Source organism: Sciurus carolinensis, chromosome 6, assembly GCF_902686445.1.
Source record: "Sciurus carolinensis chromosome 6, mSciCar1.2, whole genome shotgun sequence".
Lineage (NCBI taxonomy): Eukaryota > Metazoa > Chordata > Mammalia > Rodentia > Sciuridae > Sciurus > Sciurus carolinensis.
The window spans coordinates 75,754,251-75,772,928 of record NC_062218.1 but is presented as its reverse complement, the minus strand read 5'-3'; the positions used below and the strand labels follow the sequence as shown (position 1 = coordinate 75,772,928).

The window sequence follows — 18,678 nt, the reverse complement described above, 5'->3', positions numbered from 1 at the left end:
ACATGCAATTTAAAATAAAAAAATAATAATAATACTAACTACCTCATAGGGTGCTGTACGATTCCATGCAAATGTGCACATCATAGTCCTCAGCACTGCTTCATTTAATATTCATCTCTGTATTTTTAAAACATGTCTATTTCAAATTTCAATGTACACATACACATACACAAAAAAATCACTTCATATATTAATATACAAATATTTTTAAAGAATATATATTATATATGTATATGTGTGTGTGTCCAGTTTTTAAAGTTCTAACAATAAGGACATAACCAGAAAAATACTTTGGGGAAGAAACACTTCATTCGTAAAAAATATAAACAAAGCAAATTCACTAGTAATATCTACTATAGATATTGGAGGTCAACAGAAAAGGCTTTGTGGGACTGTATAGTGAGAAGTATGGGAACAGTTTGGTAGAACCAACTAGTAAAAACTTGTCACCTCCCTTGCAGTTGATTTAAGAAAACCTCAATAATAGAAATGCCTCCTGAGGGTGTTCATGCCTGACTCAGTGCAGAGTCCCGGGAGTCTGTGTGGGTTGTGTGGCAGCAGTAAGTACCCTTGCCCTCCTCCTTTCTGGAAACTTGTATTTAATGCTTTCCGAACATGACCTTGTATCTATCTTCATAAAAACTTTGCAAGACAGTAATTCTCATTATTTTGCCAATTTTTTTAAGCTGATGTTACCCATTTGTCCTTCTAATTTCAAAAACTGGGACTCTCCCATATTTATTTAAAGTTCTTTAGAGCTATCATTAAATATTCATAAAAACAATTTTTCTCATATACTGATTTTCCCTAGCTAAAGACATCAAAAGAAATCTTTTAAAAGTCAAGGATAGTTTATGTTTCTGAGGCTATAATAGAAGATTCCAAACTGGTATTTTCTGGTAAAGTCTGGATTTGCCTCACAAATTTTCCTAGTAACAAAAGCCATGTTGCAAACATGATAATGTCACTGTAGCCTCATTCAGGGTATTACTCACTCTTTCTGTTGCTTTGCTAGTTCAGCACTTGGGAAAGTCTGAATTTCCCAAGTGTGACCATGATACTATTTTTGTATCTTCAGTGTCCACTTACTTTCAACTTAGCTAGAACAGTCTATTTGAGTTGAATTTTCAAAGTTTGCTGAGAAAAAGGAAGAAGATTTTATTATATAAAGACTTTAGAAAGACAAGATTGATATATGAAGGAAAATGCATACACAAATAAGAAAACAGTAAAGATAAAACATACTTTTCCCCAGAATTCAATACTTCGATCAATATTCAAATTTACTCCATTTTGAATACCAAAATCATCTTAATCTTCTAAAGCAACTTGTGCATTATATGAATGGTTTTGGTTGCAGAAGCAATTATAAAGTTATTTGATCATTGCTAATTACATTTTTTCATACTTGATTGTAAGTTCACATGAAGTTTAATAATAATACCAAAATGTAAAGGTATCGTAGAAATTTGGATTCAAGAATTGGAAAAAAAAAAAGTTCAAACTAGAGCTCTGTTTTCTTCTATGTATGTCATTGGGTTAGGTCCACTAGCAAAGAGTCACTTAAAGATAAAAACTTACAGCATAATCAAAACACATAAATGAAAACATGCACCTAGGAAATTCACTAATTTCTCTAATGCTTTCGTGGAACTTCCAGAGGAAGTTCTTCCTTCAAGAAAAAAAAGAATACCAATGAGGGTGGAGGACCCACGGCCAGCTTCCCTCCGACAATACATCTATGATCAGAGTCACCAGAGCTTTTCCCTCTTCCTGTCCCCTGATTACTACCTTCTTTCATAGCAAGACTTCTCCTTAGTGTGGTCTGGGAGCCTCTTCCATTTCTTCTCTACCCATTTAGTCTTGAAACTTCTCTAGTTTCCATAATCTCTCTCCAACGTTTCCAGAGACCTTGTTCTTATTGAATTTGAGGATCAATTTCCTACTGAAGGTCAATCCTTTCATTTGAAAAACTTTGAATGTACTTTAATTCTCTCCAGATGATTTCTTCTCATTCTGTCTAATGCAGTGTTTAAATAAATGAGCTTAGGACCAGAGAGACTTGAATTAAAATCCTTCTTCCCTTCATATTCTACCTGTGAGAGTTTGAGGCAGATAACTAAATCTTAGTCTTATTTTTTTCTGTATGTAAAATAGGGATGATGATAGTACCTAGCTTGTCTGGAATAAACAAGGCACTACATATGAATCACTTGGTACGGTGCCATAAAGACAAGTCCTTCAAGATATCAGCTATGTGTTCTATAATCACAGGCTATCTACACAACATGTCTCAGAGAACCTATTCTACAGTGTCATGTCTTCTACATTTATGTAGCCAATAACTAAGGCACTAGTTTGAATATGCTATGGAAATGTCAAGCCCCTAAAGCCCAGAACTGTACTTATCCCTCTCTAGCTATTAAACTTTTCAGCCTTTCCTATTCAAATCAAATAAAACCACCCATTCACAATCACCTTGAAAATTTCTACCTCCTTTTGTGATTGGGTAAATTTCATTAATTTCTCATTTATGAGGCAGCATAACATAGTGGTTAAAAGCAAGAACTGGAGGCTGGCCACTGTGTTCAAATACCAGTTCTGTTACTTACCACTATGTAGCCCAGGGCAAGTAATTAAATTCTTTATGACACAATTTCCTCATCTGTAAAATAGGAATATTATTAGTACCTTCCTCATAATATCTACCTTATATAATATTTAGTAAGTATTATATTAATGTTTATTAAATAAGATAAAATTTGCCATGAGGTCTTTTTATTGATTTAAAGAGAGGAGTCAAAAACAGCAAAACTTCCCATAGGCAAAACATGATGTTTTTAATAGTTTTTTTACTTCCTTTGAATTTTCATTGCCATTACCATTGTTTGAGCTCACAACCCATCATAACCAGATGACAGTAAATGTTGCCCACCCTCCTTTCTAAGCTGATGGTCCTCATTCTGACCTCTCCTCTGCTTTAATCCTTTTTTGTCTTCTTCTTCCAGTTCCTCACTGCCAAATTAATTCTTAAAAACACTTCTTTCATATTGCAATTTTATGGATCAACTGCACGGGAACTCTGGAATTTCTCATGGTTCTCAGACAATGTGAAAACCCCTCTCCTGTAGTCAAGACATTGGCTTCTCAGTGGCATCTGGAAGCTTTATCCACATGAAGCTCACCAAGCTCACTATAACTTCCTTGCATCTTTTCTTGTTGCTTCCCTGCAAAGATTATGCCATATTCTATCTTCGAATCTTATACATCCTTCCACAACCATTTCTCTATAAGGCTATTCAAGCTGAGGTCCTTTATCCTCAGTCTATGCAATACTACACAGTACACTGCAGAAGAAGCAAGCTGCTTTTCAGTATGCATACACCTGGTTCTTACCTAGAGATCATGGGATTGTTATTTACACGTTGCATATCTCTTCTGGTATTTCCTATTGCACACTCAATATTATGCATATAGTAGATGAGAGAGACGTGGTCACGTTATGGATGAATGATGATACCTAGGATAAGGATTTGCTTGATTTCTTTTTGTTTTAATTTCATTACTGGGTAATAGAACATTTATGTGACAATATTTTTTGCCATATGAATGAGTATACCTAAATTAAGAGTCAAATAATAAATAAAACTTAAATGTATATTTCTTTTATTTCTCTCTATATATATTTTAATTTTGGGTACTGGGAATTGAACCCAGGAGCTCTTTATCACTGAACTGTACCCAGACTTCTTTATTTTTTATTTTAAGATGTCTTGTTAAGTTGCCAAGGCTGCCCTTGAACTTGTTATCCTCCTGCCTCAGCCTTCTGAGTCACTGGAATTACAGGTATGCTTAAATGTATATTTATATTTGTGTACAGAATGCTCTTTAGTCACGTCCACCAAACTAATCTCTACAAAAGATTAGGTTAGGTACCTTGGAAATGTTTTGTATGAAAAATAAAAAGGTTTTCACTGTCACTACTATTAAAGTGACACTCCTGAACTTTATAAGAAAGAAGGAACTTGGGGAAAGGAAATTTCTTTTGGCAGGTAAGCTACCTAGCTTTTTCCTAGTGGTTCACTTTATGTCCAAAACAATACTGGTAAGTTCCATAAAGTTCCCTGAGAACACTGGTAAGTTCCATAAAATGTGAAATGGTATGAGAAGGAACAAAGTAAAAGCCTCATCTGTCTTTCGAACCACATATTAGTTTGCTTGTCTAAGGACCTGAACATCACAAGAAAGCACCCCAAAAGTCTAATACAGATAAGACTTGAAGAAGGAGTAGAAGAGTGATCACGAGAGGAGGATGGGAAGGGAAGAGAGGAAAGGAGATAAGAGGAAGTTGGGTAACAGATACCAAAATGCAGTTAGATGGGAGGGAGTAGTTCTAGTGTATTATAGCACAATAGGGTAACCCTACTGTGCTGTAATACGGTTAACCTATGGTTATTTTATTACATGTTTTAAAATAACTAGAAAAGTCTATCTGAGGACATGGGAATGCTAGTCACCTGCTTACTACAGATATATATACACATTGAATTATCACACTGTGCCTGCCCAATAATTATATACAAATATTATGTATTCATTATATTTAAAAAGGAAAAAAATAAAAGAGTATAAAACAGCAAAAAAGAAGGAAATATAAATATTTGCAAGTAGATTTAAAGGCAATGACATTTTCCTTTTCTGACATTTTAAATGAGAGTAAAATTAATGGTCTTTTTTGAATAAAAAATTATAGTAAGGAAAAGAGGTTGATAGTTTTTGGGTTTAGTAAGAATAACAACAGCAGAATATGGATGTATTCATAGGTCATAAGAAAGCTAATTTAACTTCTTAATAAGAAGGATCTGGAAACCTACTCATACTTATTTGATATCTGAATTTTCTCTGAATGTCTACATTGAAGCTTAGAAAATACTTTCTTGATCCATTTATATCTGCACTAATATACAGATATTTTCTACTGAATAATAACTGAGCTTCCCTGGTTCCTATCTTCAAAGCAAAGATCTAGTGTTGATCCCAGTACTTAAGCTCTTAAGTACTTTTCTTTTGCAGTAGCAAAAGTAGAAATAACAAAGGATAGTCTGGTTAATAAGTGAGTAACCAAACCTTCTAACTAAGGATAAATCTCTTCTAACTAAAGAACATTATGTAATCTCTCATGTTGCTTTGCTTCAACTGATAAAAAATATGCTAGTCAGATTCCTGTTTTCAGGCCCAAAGCACACAATGGCTTTTCTGAGTTTCAGTGTCAACAAAACAGTGTAAGTTGCTTGGGAAAAAACCAGGCCTGTAGTATCCAGAAGGAGCTGGCATATGGGAGGTCACACAGGGCTTCCTCTGGCTTCAGTCATACAGTTGGTGCTTCTCAAAGATTCTCAGATGCCACATTCCCAAAGCTAAAATGATATAATCCCAGATTAAAGAAGAAGTTTCTAGCATGGGTGTCTGAACAGGATCCTCCCTGAGACACAGGCCATTACAAAACGATACCCCCAAATGTTGCAGAATAAGAAACTAGACAAAAGATACTGACAGCCCAAGTTTTGCTAAATTCCAGAGAATAGTCCTATGAATCTTTAAGCATTTCTCTTCTTCCTTCTTGAGGAGAGAGCTTTTGTATCTAAAGACCTTGAGCACCCAGTTCCTGCCAAAAATTAAAAGCATTTCAAATTCTTAAATATTCACACTGACATCTGAGTTCAGACATTGTACAGGCTTGTTAGTAAATGTAATCATATTTACTTACATAAGTTTTTTGCTAGACAAATTTGGTAATCAGTTTCAGAAAATGTGCTAAGCCAAACAGAGAGAGAAAAACAAATATTCCCCACTTTTAAGTATTATTAATCAAAGTAAATATAGTTCTATCTTATCATCATGTTTTCTATGAGGAAATTTCTTTTCTTTTTTTAGATTTGGAGAATAGCTTTTCCTGACAGAACCCCCAGAACTGAGAACCCTGAACTGCAAACTTGTCCTTTGTCCTAGTTGTTTACCAGACTTATCAGGGCACACATGGGTTGGCAATGTGATTCTAAGATAAAAAATCCCAAAGATATAATTAGATGTTTTCCCCAGAAGTATCACCCAATGCCATGGAAGTTTGTTTGATATTTTTCACATCATACTTGGAAGTGAATTGTCCCACAATCTCTTGCCATTTGACCATTTTATTTTAGGTAAATGAGAAAAACATGACTTGGCATTGAAGAAAAAGTACATATTTTTGATAAACTACTGATAATAAGTTCCTAATTTCAAAAGTTTGAATAGTGTCATTCTCCAATAAACATGTTTTTTTCTGTATCAACAACATACCTCTTAATGCTCATCACATCATAAATAGAAAGATGAAAATAATTTTATTCCCTTGAATTAAAATACAGATGGCAAGTGGTATATCAAAAACAATACTGTACAAGTTTTCTTATGTTACTGCATTCATTAATGCATTTAGTTCACCTCTGAATCAAGGGGACAAAAAGACAAAGGTAGGAAACCACAAATGTGTTTGCTATATGGTAGACAAACATCCTCCATCCCCATCAAAGTAGTACTATGAAAGTACTCTTGAGTTTGTAACTGAACCCCATTGTTGCCAGTTTTTGATAAGTCAAAAACTGATCAGATTTGCAGAAATCAAAAACAAAACAAAACAAAAACTTCTACTGCCACCTGCTGGTGTTTTCTAGTAAATGATACTCAAAGGTGCTAGAGTGACTTAACTCCAGAGTTAAGCAAGATCTTTTGATTTTTAAAACAAGTATAATCTTTAGGTTATTGTCTACATTTCTTCAGATATGGATATACATACTATATACATAGTTAATAATGTATGTGATATTCTTTACATTTCTAGAAGGGTAAAGCCAGAGCAAAGCATATTTTCCTGCCTGTTTCATGGACAGATAGTATACTACATTGTTCTAAAAGGAAGTCAAGGATGATCACGTTTCCATTCTTTTTCACAAAAGCCATTCTACTTAGTCCTAGGTCAGCAAAAAAGATTTGAAGCCGAATGATCTTGACAGACTTGTCCACAGAGTATAGACACAACTCTGATACTTGAAGTTAGCTATATAAGGTTCTTACCAAGAACCACAGGCCAAGTTTGTATTTTTGAATACTTCTCTGGAGTAAATTTAAATTCTAAGGATGTTGACATAACTCTGATGGAGGGTCCCAAATGAAATTTTTAAGGTTGAAACAATATATATCCCGTGGGAAAGATACTGTAACAGGAGTTGTGAACAACTTTAACATTAGAAAGGGTGGGGCCCAGGTTCCTGCAATCAGCTTCATTTCTTATTTTGGAGGGTCTAAGAATATTTTTAAAGCCTTAGATAAAACAAATTTTAAGGGAGATAATTATTCTTTTTAACTTTGAGGGTATTTTAAAAATCAAAGGCGATAGGTAAACCATTCTGAGAAAGCAATACTATCAATCACATACCAATTTTTCTAATAGAAACAAAACTAGGGAAATTATTTTTTAGTTATTTCATATCACAAGTCATAAATTATATGATTTTCATTCCACATTGCTTTGTCTATTCTAAAAATATGCTGAAAAATCTGTATTCAACTAATTATTTTCTCCAAAATCAGTTCTAAGTACAATGTGAATCAGAAGGCAATGCCCCAACATATAAACTCTGTGGTCTTTCTTTCACATCCCTAGACATGAGCAAATTTGTCTGTTAGGATGCTGAAGAGTTTTCTATAATTCTGCAGTGCTATAATTAAGTCTTGTACAAATTCTGCTGCCAAAACATCACCAAAACGGGTGGTGAATACAGGCCAAGTAAACTCTAATTATGGAAGGCGGGTTTTCTAAGATCCTACATCCAAGAAGAAAGGCAAGATCAGACAGTTAAGACAGGCTACTGAGGTAATATAAATAGCCTTGTCAAATTCAATGCAAGCTCCTTTTGCCCACAGCTGCTACCTTCTATAGTTCACAGGTATGTTAAAAACACAAGGTCGGACCCTCTACTTGGAGTCCAGCACTTGATTGTTCTCTGAAATATAAAGTTATGAAATTAACAGGTCATTTTCACTACTGGAACCAAAAAGGTAACAGAATGCCAACGTACCAGATAACTTTCCATTTCATCCATTTCATATTTCAGCCTCTGTTCAGAGTTCAATAAAGTACACTTAGCATTCTAAAAACCAGTGTGCAAACTGTCAGTAAATAGTATGTTTCCATGAATTGGACACATGCATATAACTAGCATCCAGTCAAAAAGCAAGAGCATTGTCTGTCCTCCAGAAGAGGCCTCCATCCACTCAAGGGTAGTTTCTAATTTTATAAAACAGTATTGGAAAATAAATAAAGTGTTGAAAAGTTCTCTCAATAAGAATGCTACATAGCATATTCTTACTTTCTACATCCATACATTCAACCTGATAGTAGAAATGATTATTCTTTATTCCCCTTTTGTCTATATAAATGTCTACACCTTTCTTTCCCCCTTATCAATAAATGGTGTGAATGGTTACCCATTTGAGTCGAACTCAAATATCACCTCCTGTATGAAAATTCTTGACCTTCATAGAATGGATTAAGTCCTCATCAATTAGATTTATAGAGTGAGTAGTTTGCAAATAGCTGTGCTCCCACATCACACTGAATTATAGTTATTTATATGTGCATATGCTTTTCTAGACTGTAACTCATGGATAGAAAAGGCATTTAATTTCATCTTTTGATCTGCCTTCTCTGTCTTCAACGGTCCTTTCAATCTCTGATACTTTATTTTGTACACCAATGAATAATTTGAGAAACTGAACAATTTTTCAAATGAGAATTTTCTTCCAAACTGTATTCTATTATGTTGAATGAAACAATATTTATGTATCCAGATGTTCTAAAGTGTACATCATCTCATTTTTTCTTTTATGGTGCTGGGGATTAAAGCCAAAACCTTGTACATGGCAAGCATGCTCTCCTGCTGAAATACACCCTAATCCCATCTTAACACCTGCCATGTTCATAGCATGTTTTATTCCCCAAGACTAAATAACATAGGTTCACATTAAATATATAAATTAGTAATATACTGGTTGACAATCGGATGTTTGTCATTTTCTTGTAGGTGATACTTTCACAGAAAAGAAAGTTTAAAAAACTTACACATCCCAGGCCTGATGTTCTCATTTCTTTATATTACTCTCCTTCCCCATGTTCCTCTACTGCAAAACTAAATGAGTTAATTTCAGCTCAGTCGAGATTCACTTTACTTAGCTCTTCACTTCAAGGATAATAGAAGAAACAAACACCTCATACGAATCAGACATGCCAGAGCTCTCCTACCTGTGTACCTAAGCTGGCTGCCATCATGTGAGTCAGAAGTTTAGCTGCAAACATGGAGTACCTGGCACAGAAGATGTGAGAAAGAACAGCCAAGCAAAGACCTGAGGAAACAAAAGAGGCCACGTGTGGTTTTATAATCCATGAAGAGGCAAAGAGGATCAAAGTGGAAATCTCTGGGACTGTTAAGCACATAGGGCCTGCCTATCCCTCATAGTACATCACCTCTAGCAAAAAGTACATTGCATTTTATCTGATGTATAAATTCTTTACACCTATCAATCAAGTCCAAAGAATTACTTTAATTTTTCAAATACCTACCTAATTTGCATCCCTGTTGAAATAATGAATTAAGCAGATTAATAACTTTAACAAGGATATAGTTTTCTATGTTTACATTAGTCAAGTTTTACTGCTTAAGAAAAAATAATCAAATTCCAACCTATTTCTTAAGAATAGGTTGCTTGGCTATAGAGATATTTAGATAGGTGAATAAAATTTTTCAGGCATAAAATCGTGAAGGACACTATCAAACCTCAGGTTTGGCAATTACCCTTTTTAATAGTTATATAATTGCACCAGAGGTAATTATGAACTTTCAAGTCAACCTTACGCTATGGCGTGCCAAAACTGGGAACAAAATGTGTTCTATCCCCAGGATAAATTTTAACTTACAGATTTGAATTTCTAAGTGGTGTGAAGAAAATTATTCTTATTATCTCTAAGTCTACTTGAATTCACCTATTTACACTATTTCAAGAGGATGATTAGAACTTCAGCACTAATACACAATCTTTGCAATTCACATATTTTTCTTTTGATGCTAGATTTTAAAAGCAGAATACATACATATTTGAAGAATATTTTCTGCCTTTTAAAATTTAAATGTGCTGCCTATGGTAACCCATTTGCTTTTCACTTAAGCCTTTTACCCCAGTCTTGTCCGCGACAGGAATATTTTGTCTAAGAACTACTGAAGCATTGCAACAATTGGCATGTGCATGGTGTTTTGCAATGTACTTTGCATACAGTACTTCACTTAATTATGTCAATGCCTCCTTGGCAAACAAGACACTGCTCTGATTTAACATTTTGTTTCCTTCCATTATCTTCTCTGAAGTTACATGGAGCAAGTTTTCAGAGTATATCACATGTTAGTACAAATGGACTGGGCATCTGCAAAATGCCCACATGGGGTCTTGTGACACATATTAAGAAATGCCTCTCAGAACTCCTTTTGGGGAAATATTTCAATATATTTTTATATTCCAATAAGGTAGACAAAGAGGAAGGGAGGCCCTGCATTAGTCAAAACTTTTTGTCTAAAAATTTGGCCCCTCATCATACTCCTTTTTCACAATATAAATTTACTGGAATTAAATGGGACTAGCCCAGTATGCTTAACCAAGTACCCTGAGCTTCAATTAAAATGCTAACATGACACCTGGTGGTAGATCAGGCTCCAAAGTCAGGGGCAGGAAATCAGGCTAGATTCTATTAGCCTTAACTATAATGTGTCATGGTTATCTGCTTTATCATTTGTTTAGGAGAGAAGAATGTTGTTACAAACCGTAAGCAGCCTGTGCCCTAGACTAAGGAAACTTAGCTGGCTTTGGGCAGGATATTGACTATATAAGGTTTAAAAAAAAAATAAATACTTTAGATACCAGGTTTCTAAAAACCACATACTAATTTAAGCTTCTAAAACATTATATACTAGCATACTAATTTAAGCAAATAACATATTTGTTTCCTTACCTGAAGTTGAATAACTGCATTTAGCATATAAACTTTAAATTTACAAGTTAATTTTTTTAAATGTAGAATTTTTTTCTGTTAAAATTCCTTAATATAATTAGGCAAAATTATAAATGTTATAATTTATATAATTTATTTAAATTATAAAATGTTATAAACATGGATAAAACTTTTAGACAAAATAAAGTGTAACGATTCCAGGTATTACCTAAAGATGTACTCTTTCTAGTTTTTTAAAATTGATCTCTTCACAATTATATAGAAAAACAAGCAGCTCACTGAGTAATTTTCCTTTACTTTTTTTCCCTAGCACTATATCCTGATTCATTTGAAAAGAACATTTAATTAGTTCACTAACACAAATGACTTTTCTTCATGATTCAAAAGTGAGAATACCCTTAATAAAATGATGTTAGATAATTTTTGATTTAGGTAAGAAAAGCTCAAGAGAGTACCTATAGTCTTTTCCTATTATCACACTTGACTAAAGATCTTATTTATCTATACAAATTTGAATGTTTTCATGTATATAGATATATGTAATGTTTGCATATGAATTGGAATATTCAGGAAATATCTGTTGTTGGGCATCATTTATGAAAGGGGTACACTTTTCATTTAACTGAGGTTTATTCCTTTACATGATAAATATAGAACATTTTACCACAGATTTTTATTTAAAATATTTATCACCTATTAATCATCTATTAATCTATCAATTTATCAATTTTGGCATTCTCTATAAATAACCCCAATGCAGCCAAACTCTAATTATTTTATTAAATAATTAAATTATTAAACAATAAATGCTTTTATTAAATTAATAAATTAAATTATTAAATGAGCTATCAGCTTTTTAGGTCAGGTTTTCCCTCCACTTTACACTGGCTGTAACTGTCATGTTTTATGCATTTTGTTACTCATGTCTATTGATTTCCATATTTCTGCAACTCTAGCATGAGTACAATACCTTTGGTTACTGCTACCAATAAGCTAAGGTCTAGAAAAGAAAATAGTCAACCCTGAAAGGATTTCTAATAGGGACATTGTGTAAAGCACCATGGAATATGCACATCTGTGTATTAGGGAAAGGATTTATTCCAGAGGGATGAGGTTGTCAAGGAGACCTGCCTCCAGATAATCAGGGTGTTAAACCTGTGCTGCTCAACACAACAGCCACTAGTCACATATGACTATTTAAATTTACATTTCCATGAAAAATTTTAAAATTACATTTCTCAGTTGTGTCAGCCATATCCCAGGGCTCATCAACAACCTGTAGCTAGGAGCTACGGTATTGGACAGTGTAAAACATTTTCACCAATCATAGGAAGCTCTATTGGAGAGTGCTGTGTTAAACCATTTTTAACATGAATATGTACTATTTCAGAAAAAAAATTAAAAATGATATTAAAAATTATTAAAATGTATATTTATTTATTCATTTAACAAATAGCTATTAAAACTACTGTGTGTCAGTGACTGTGTTGGGCAATGTTCAGAAAGATACTCACTGCTCTCTGAGTGCTTGTTTCACTATAAATCTAACTGGATTTTCCACCAGAAGAGACTGGTTTAACGAAAGGTCACCCAACACAATTCCAGTCAAAGAGATGTGGAGGAAGACATTCTGGTGACTTTCAGATCTCACTGCTTTTAAAACAGGACCTAAATAAGTGCTTATCCTTGGCACACCAGGACATTGTTAGTGTGATGCTTACATTACTGCAGCCAACTAAAGACTATGTAGGACAAGGCTCAGGGGTAAAAGAATCTTTGGGGAAATTGAAACAGAAATATGAGAAGAGGCTGGGCTCCTGATGACACCATAAAGTGTTAAACTGAAAACACTAAATCTGTTTAAGATATCTTTTAGTTGTTTTCTGTTATTTGCAGCCAAAGTCATGCTAAACAATGCCCTATACAAACATAACCAGAAAACCAAATATCTTTATGTCAGAATTAAAACTAAACTCTCTGAGTTCTTCAACTGTATCCTTTTTAAGTTCTAAGCATATTTTTTTCCTATTCTTCTTGGGAATAACTCTCCATATAATAATCAGAATGAAGCTGTTTTGATATATACTCCTCATAATCATAATGGCTATCTTAGCACAATGAATTGAGAGAATATAAATTTGATGTTTTCATAAGAACCTGACAGAAAATTTTTAAAATCTGTCTTATTTTTAAAAATAATTTTGAAGTAAATATGTGACATTTAGCAATGTTATCTTTTTTCTTCTTCTAGAAAAACTTTTAGAATCTTAGTTTGTAATACAAAAAGTGAAACCTGAATATTCTTGCACTTTTTATAAGCACTGAACAAAAGAATTATGATGCTTCCAAGGACTTTGGGTTGTGTTAATTTACTTAACCTATAAGCCTTATATTTAGCATTTTATAAACAGTTATTTACTGTGAACTTGAAACTATCTTGGCATTTATATCTGGCATTTATATTTAGTAGTCTACAAAAAGTAAAAAAAAAAAAAAGTCAATTAAAAAAAGAAAGTTTTAGTTTGCATTAAAGGTTTTCTCTAACCTAAGAGAACAAAATAAAAGTTAAACCCATGTGAGGCCTGACCAGCTCTGTCTCAGCTTAAAACCACTGTAAACATGGGAGACTCAGAGCAAGCACATTAAAACCACCTCGCTTATTTACTGATGTTAAAACTTAAATGGAATATGGAATGTTGCAGGTTCTCTTTGAGAACACAAGACTATGGATGGGGCTTGTGTTAAGAATCAAAATCAGGACACATGCAATCCAAAGTCTGTCTTTGATAGTATAGTATCAAAGCAGTCAGGGCATAATGCAGGAGGCTTCTTGGACATTATCATCCAAATAGTAACAAGTGCCTCAAACCATGTTGAAGTTCCTGAATAATTACACAAAAACATATTGCATAATCACAGGAAGCTGGCTTTAAGTTACACTTCTCCCAGGTTGTTTTTGTGGCTAAGTTCCATAAAGCTATACTCCAAGGCACACAGCACTTGTTTTCTCATCCTCTCTTCCTATCCATCTCACCTCAAGGAATGACCCTAGTTTCATTTTCTGGCATTTGGTAAAATGCCACAGTATATGCCTCTTTCATCTTTCTAAGCTGAGGATTTCTAAGTGTTTTTGCCTGCTTCACATACTGATTGTTCTGCTTTGGCATAGAGCTGCAAAATAGATGGACTGTGATCTACTGTGATTAAAACAAGGAAAAGTTAAATTCCTCTCTAACTATATATACTATATTTCATAAAAAGTATTAGTTAATTGCTATCAAATTTGGAGGGATATTCAGCAGGGCCCAACCTAAATCACAGAATACATAACATTCTCTTTTCTGGTTCCCGGGGCCCATCAGAGGATAGGCTTTCTCCTCCCACCAACCCCTTTGCAAAGCTGAAATTAAGGCACAAAGACAGGATTTTAAGTGTTCTTATTGACAGATCATGCAAATTACAGAACAATGTGTAACGGACAAGGGCAGGAAACTAATAATTTCAAATTATTGAAATTAATTCTAAGTCAAAAGTAATAAAAGGAGATGCTGACATTTTGGTGTTGATTCTAGAATACATAAGCAAATCTACACTGACTTTTCTAGCGTAAGCAACAGTTAAGATAGGTTTATTAACAATTCTCCCAGGAAAAACATTATCATCCTGCTAATTTCCATAAAATTAGGATAACTTTCTCTCTTTAATTTTTAAAACTCTTTGCTTTGATGATCAATATTTGAAATAAGCAAGGATTTTTTGTGGGTCATAGCAACACTTCAATTTTATGTCTATGGAGACATGTAAAATGATATCTGGATTTTTATTTCAATACTGTACCTTTCAATTTCATTTCATCATTCTATGAAATTCCTTTGCTTTATAAATGTATTGGCATTAAAGTAAAATGGATGTCTCACCTATTTTGGAACTATAATGGACATAGAAGACTCTATTAGGTAAGAAATGCAATCTTTTATAAAAGACATTATTAAGAATAAGAAATTATTAACTTTTGCTATTGAATCTAAATTAGTATTATAATTAAGATACATTAAGGAAAAATTGTAGCTATATAAAATCAAATTACATTGGAAAGATTTTAGTAACCAGAACTAAGAACAGTAATTAATTACTTTATTCTGTCTCCAGAAAAACTCAATGATAATCACATTAACAGACAAAACATCATCAAAGCAGAATATCAGAAATGTCTGAGTCAATATATCTACCATGGTATGTAGATATGATTTATAATCATATATCATGGATGGGAATACTGAGGTATGCAGAAACTAAGTAATTTACTCCAGTTTTCACACTCTCTAATGGAGATCAAGTATTTGAACCCAGACATTCTGGCTCCAGGTTTCGTATTTTTAACCATTACTATACCCAGTTCCCTGTAGAGCAAACACATTGTTTACAGAAACAGTTGTGGGACTTTAAAAAGTGGATCAAGGCACAGAAATAGTGGAGATGGGGAACAGAAATATATAGTAAGGAATTCTTAGACTTCAACCATATAATTAATATAAGAGATGAGAATAATTCTATAGATTAATCTGATAGATACTAATACAACTCAAGTTCCTACTGATGCCAGAAATGGGGCTTGAATATTTTTTAATACAGTGTTTGGCATATTTACAATGTCTAAGCTGTAGAATACAAATCAATGAATGGATAGGGTTTTTTAATTGCTGCAAATACAAAATTCTTTGTCTGTATTATCTCATATAATTCTGACATTCTAAGTGTAGAACCTGTCCTCTAACCCAGCAAATTATAATCTTTCCTACTATCTAGTTTCTGTCTCACACTGTATTACATATTCCTGAGGAGTTAGGGCTAAGTCCTATACTCTTTACTCTGTCTTTAGTATAGTTTGCCCTCCATAAACACCTATTGGATGAATTAATGAACAAGACAACAGGAAAATGATTCATTTTATTTATATCTTGCATATACAAAAGAACCATGAAGTGGGAGGCAGGGAGGGAGGGGGGAAATGCTGGGGAGTGATACTGTCAAATTATATTGCTGTATTGTGTGCATGTACAAATACGTAACAAAAAATACGTCCATCATATGTACAACTATAACATACCAACAAAAGATGTGAAAAAAGTTTTAAAAATGACCAATCCCTATATGTAAAAATATAAATGGCTTTCACAGGTAAAATATTGAATGGGAAAGTCCAAGCCAAAATGAACTGTATGGTTTCATTTGTAAAAGTACAAAGACAAGTAAACTGAATATATACTATTTAAACTCAGGAAAAAAAATGTGTAATAAGTATTTTTTCTAACATAAAAGTCAGTTGACATTGCTAGAAAAAAAAAGAACTATGGGAAAACAAATGTTTATTCTCACAAGTACTTAAAATTATTGATTTGAAAATACTATCACTGACCTGATATACATATAAATCCGGAAGAAAAAAAGGCTTCGTTGTATGAAGACAAGTTGTCGGTCTGGGCGTAGGCAGCGTACAGGGACATGTGTGAACAGGCACATTCTACATAATCTGCCGTGTCCTCAACCACTTTGCAAAACTGATTGTCAGACAACCAGCTGGAACAAAACACAATAGTCACTATTCCTCTTCTGTCAGTACTTAAGATGTTGAAATGGCTTTTAAAGAAAAAATAACTTGCTGAACTTAAGTGTTCTTTACTCAAGACCTAAGCAGACCACATTCTGAAGAAGAAACACTGAAGGGAACATCTTGTCCAGGACGTGAGCCAACAGATTCCACAAGATACCTTAAGAAACTGTCCAAATACAACCACACCTGCCACAGCATTCCCAGTACCAAAGAAGCTGGTCCTCCTGACAGAGTAGTACCAGTCCCTGCCTAACCTAAGGCTGACCCACTCTCTCCATTACTTTAAAATCCCAGCAGATAACATAGCCATGAAATGTGTAGTTCTTGCCCTTCCACATGATTTCATAAGTTCTTGTATTTTGAACCACATAATTTACTTGAATGCTTTTCTAAGATTCATTCCTCATCTTTTTTTTTTTAATTTTGGAGGCAATTATATATAAGTTTTCCATGATACTTCAAATGCTTCCCTCTATACATTTTGGTTTATCTTGCATTCCCCAGAGATTACAGGTTTATGCTCCCTTCCCTTTTAGTGCATCTTGAATCCTTTACTTTTCTGAGGACATATAACTCATAATCCAAACTGCCGATCTGAGCTTGAAACCTTCATTTCTAATTATACATTGAGGACTACAGACTATGTAATGATGCTCCTTGACATATAACGGGGTTAATTCCTGATAAACCCATCATAAGTCAAAAGTATTATAAGCTAAAACTGTATTTAACATATCCAATCTACTGCATGTCATAGACAAGCAACACAGTGCACCATGGAGTCTTGGTTGTTCACCCTCACAACTGTGCAGCTACCAGGAGCTGTGGCTTAGTATTGCTACTCAGCATCATGAGGCAGCATCATGCCACATACAATTAGTATGGAACGAAAAGCCAATTTCAAAATTAGAGTATGGTTTCTACTGAATGTATATCACTTCTGCACCATTCTAAAATAGAAAAATACTAAGTTGAACTATCTTAAGTCAGGGACCATCTGTATTAGCTTTAAGATATGCCATCAGGCATTAGGAATTTCACTTCAAAATTTTATTTCACAGAAAAAGAAAGACTAACCAAAATTTTGGTGCTTTAGCAGACCATTGATTGCCAAACAAAGATACTAAACCTAGTTATAATTTTAGCTTTTGTGGCTGAAACTCAATAATCAACACAATCCAATGACTGACATGGACCCTAGACCTTCTCAGCCAGTACTGCCTGACCCTGCAGCATTGACTGAGATCTGAGTGATCGTTACTACTCAGAAACTTGAGACCTTAGGTCAAGGAGAAAAGAAAGAATTGCTTTCCTCTTCCCATTCCTATACCACACTTTAATCCTCAAATACAATCTAACGCATTTAGACTAGAATTATAAATCCTGCTGTTCCCTTTAAACAGAGAATCAGCTCCTGAACCACAAGACCAAGTGGAAGGAAAAGAAAATATGAATTTCCTTTCCTACCTAACAAGCTAACTTATAACTTTAGAAAAGTTGTCTGAATTAAGCAGAACTCATGTCACAACCCATGAAACGAACAATAATAAAGAAATAAATAACGTGCTACACACAGTTAAATCACTAAGCTGTTCCATCTTGTTTTTTAGAGGTTATTCTGCAATGTTAGGTCACTGGATGCCACCTCTACACCCAGTTAAAAAAAATCAGGTTTAATGATACTGGAATGTGGAAGGACCAAACTCTAATCTTAAAAAGTTTTTAATAAGTACCTTGCTGTATCCTGATTCCAAAGGAGACAGAGAGATGTCTGAGGAACAATTTTAGGCTCAGCAGCATAAATTCTGTAGAGAACTTCATTGTTGCTAGTTAGGAGTTGTGAACTCTGACCTTTCACACTCAAAGATAATACCTGTAATATCAATAGGAACAGAAAATTCAATGACATTTTCCAATCAATGTTATGACTGAATCACCCACACTTAACTATATTTCATTTTCTTGATAACTA

At 33.9% G+C, this 18,678-nt stretch overlaps 1 protein-coding gene across 1 annotated transcript in view; it reads right to left on the bottom strand.

The window, feature by feature from the left end:
• Adgrv1 (adhesion G protein-coupled receptor V1) overlaps nt 1–18,678 on the bottom strand; it is a 583,921-nt gene that overhangs the window by 284,300 nt on the left and 280,943 nt on the right. The window contains exons 81-83 of the mRNA XM_047556631.1: nt 18,440–18,579; nt 16,512–16,672; nt 9,341–9,441 (exon numbers count right to left, since the gene is read on the bottom strand). Of these exons, the coding sequence (XP_047412587.1) occupies nt 9,341–9,441; nt 16,512–16,672; nt 18,440–18,579 (402 nt within the window). The remainder of the gene's footprint in view (nt 1–9,340; nt 9,442–16,511; nt 16,673–18,439; nt 18,580–18,678) is intronic.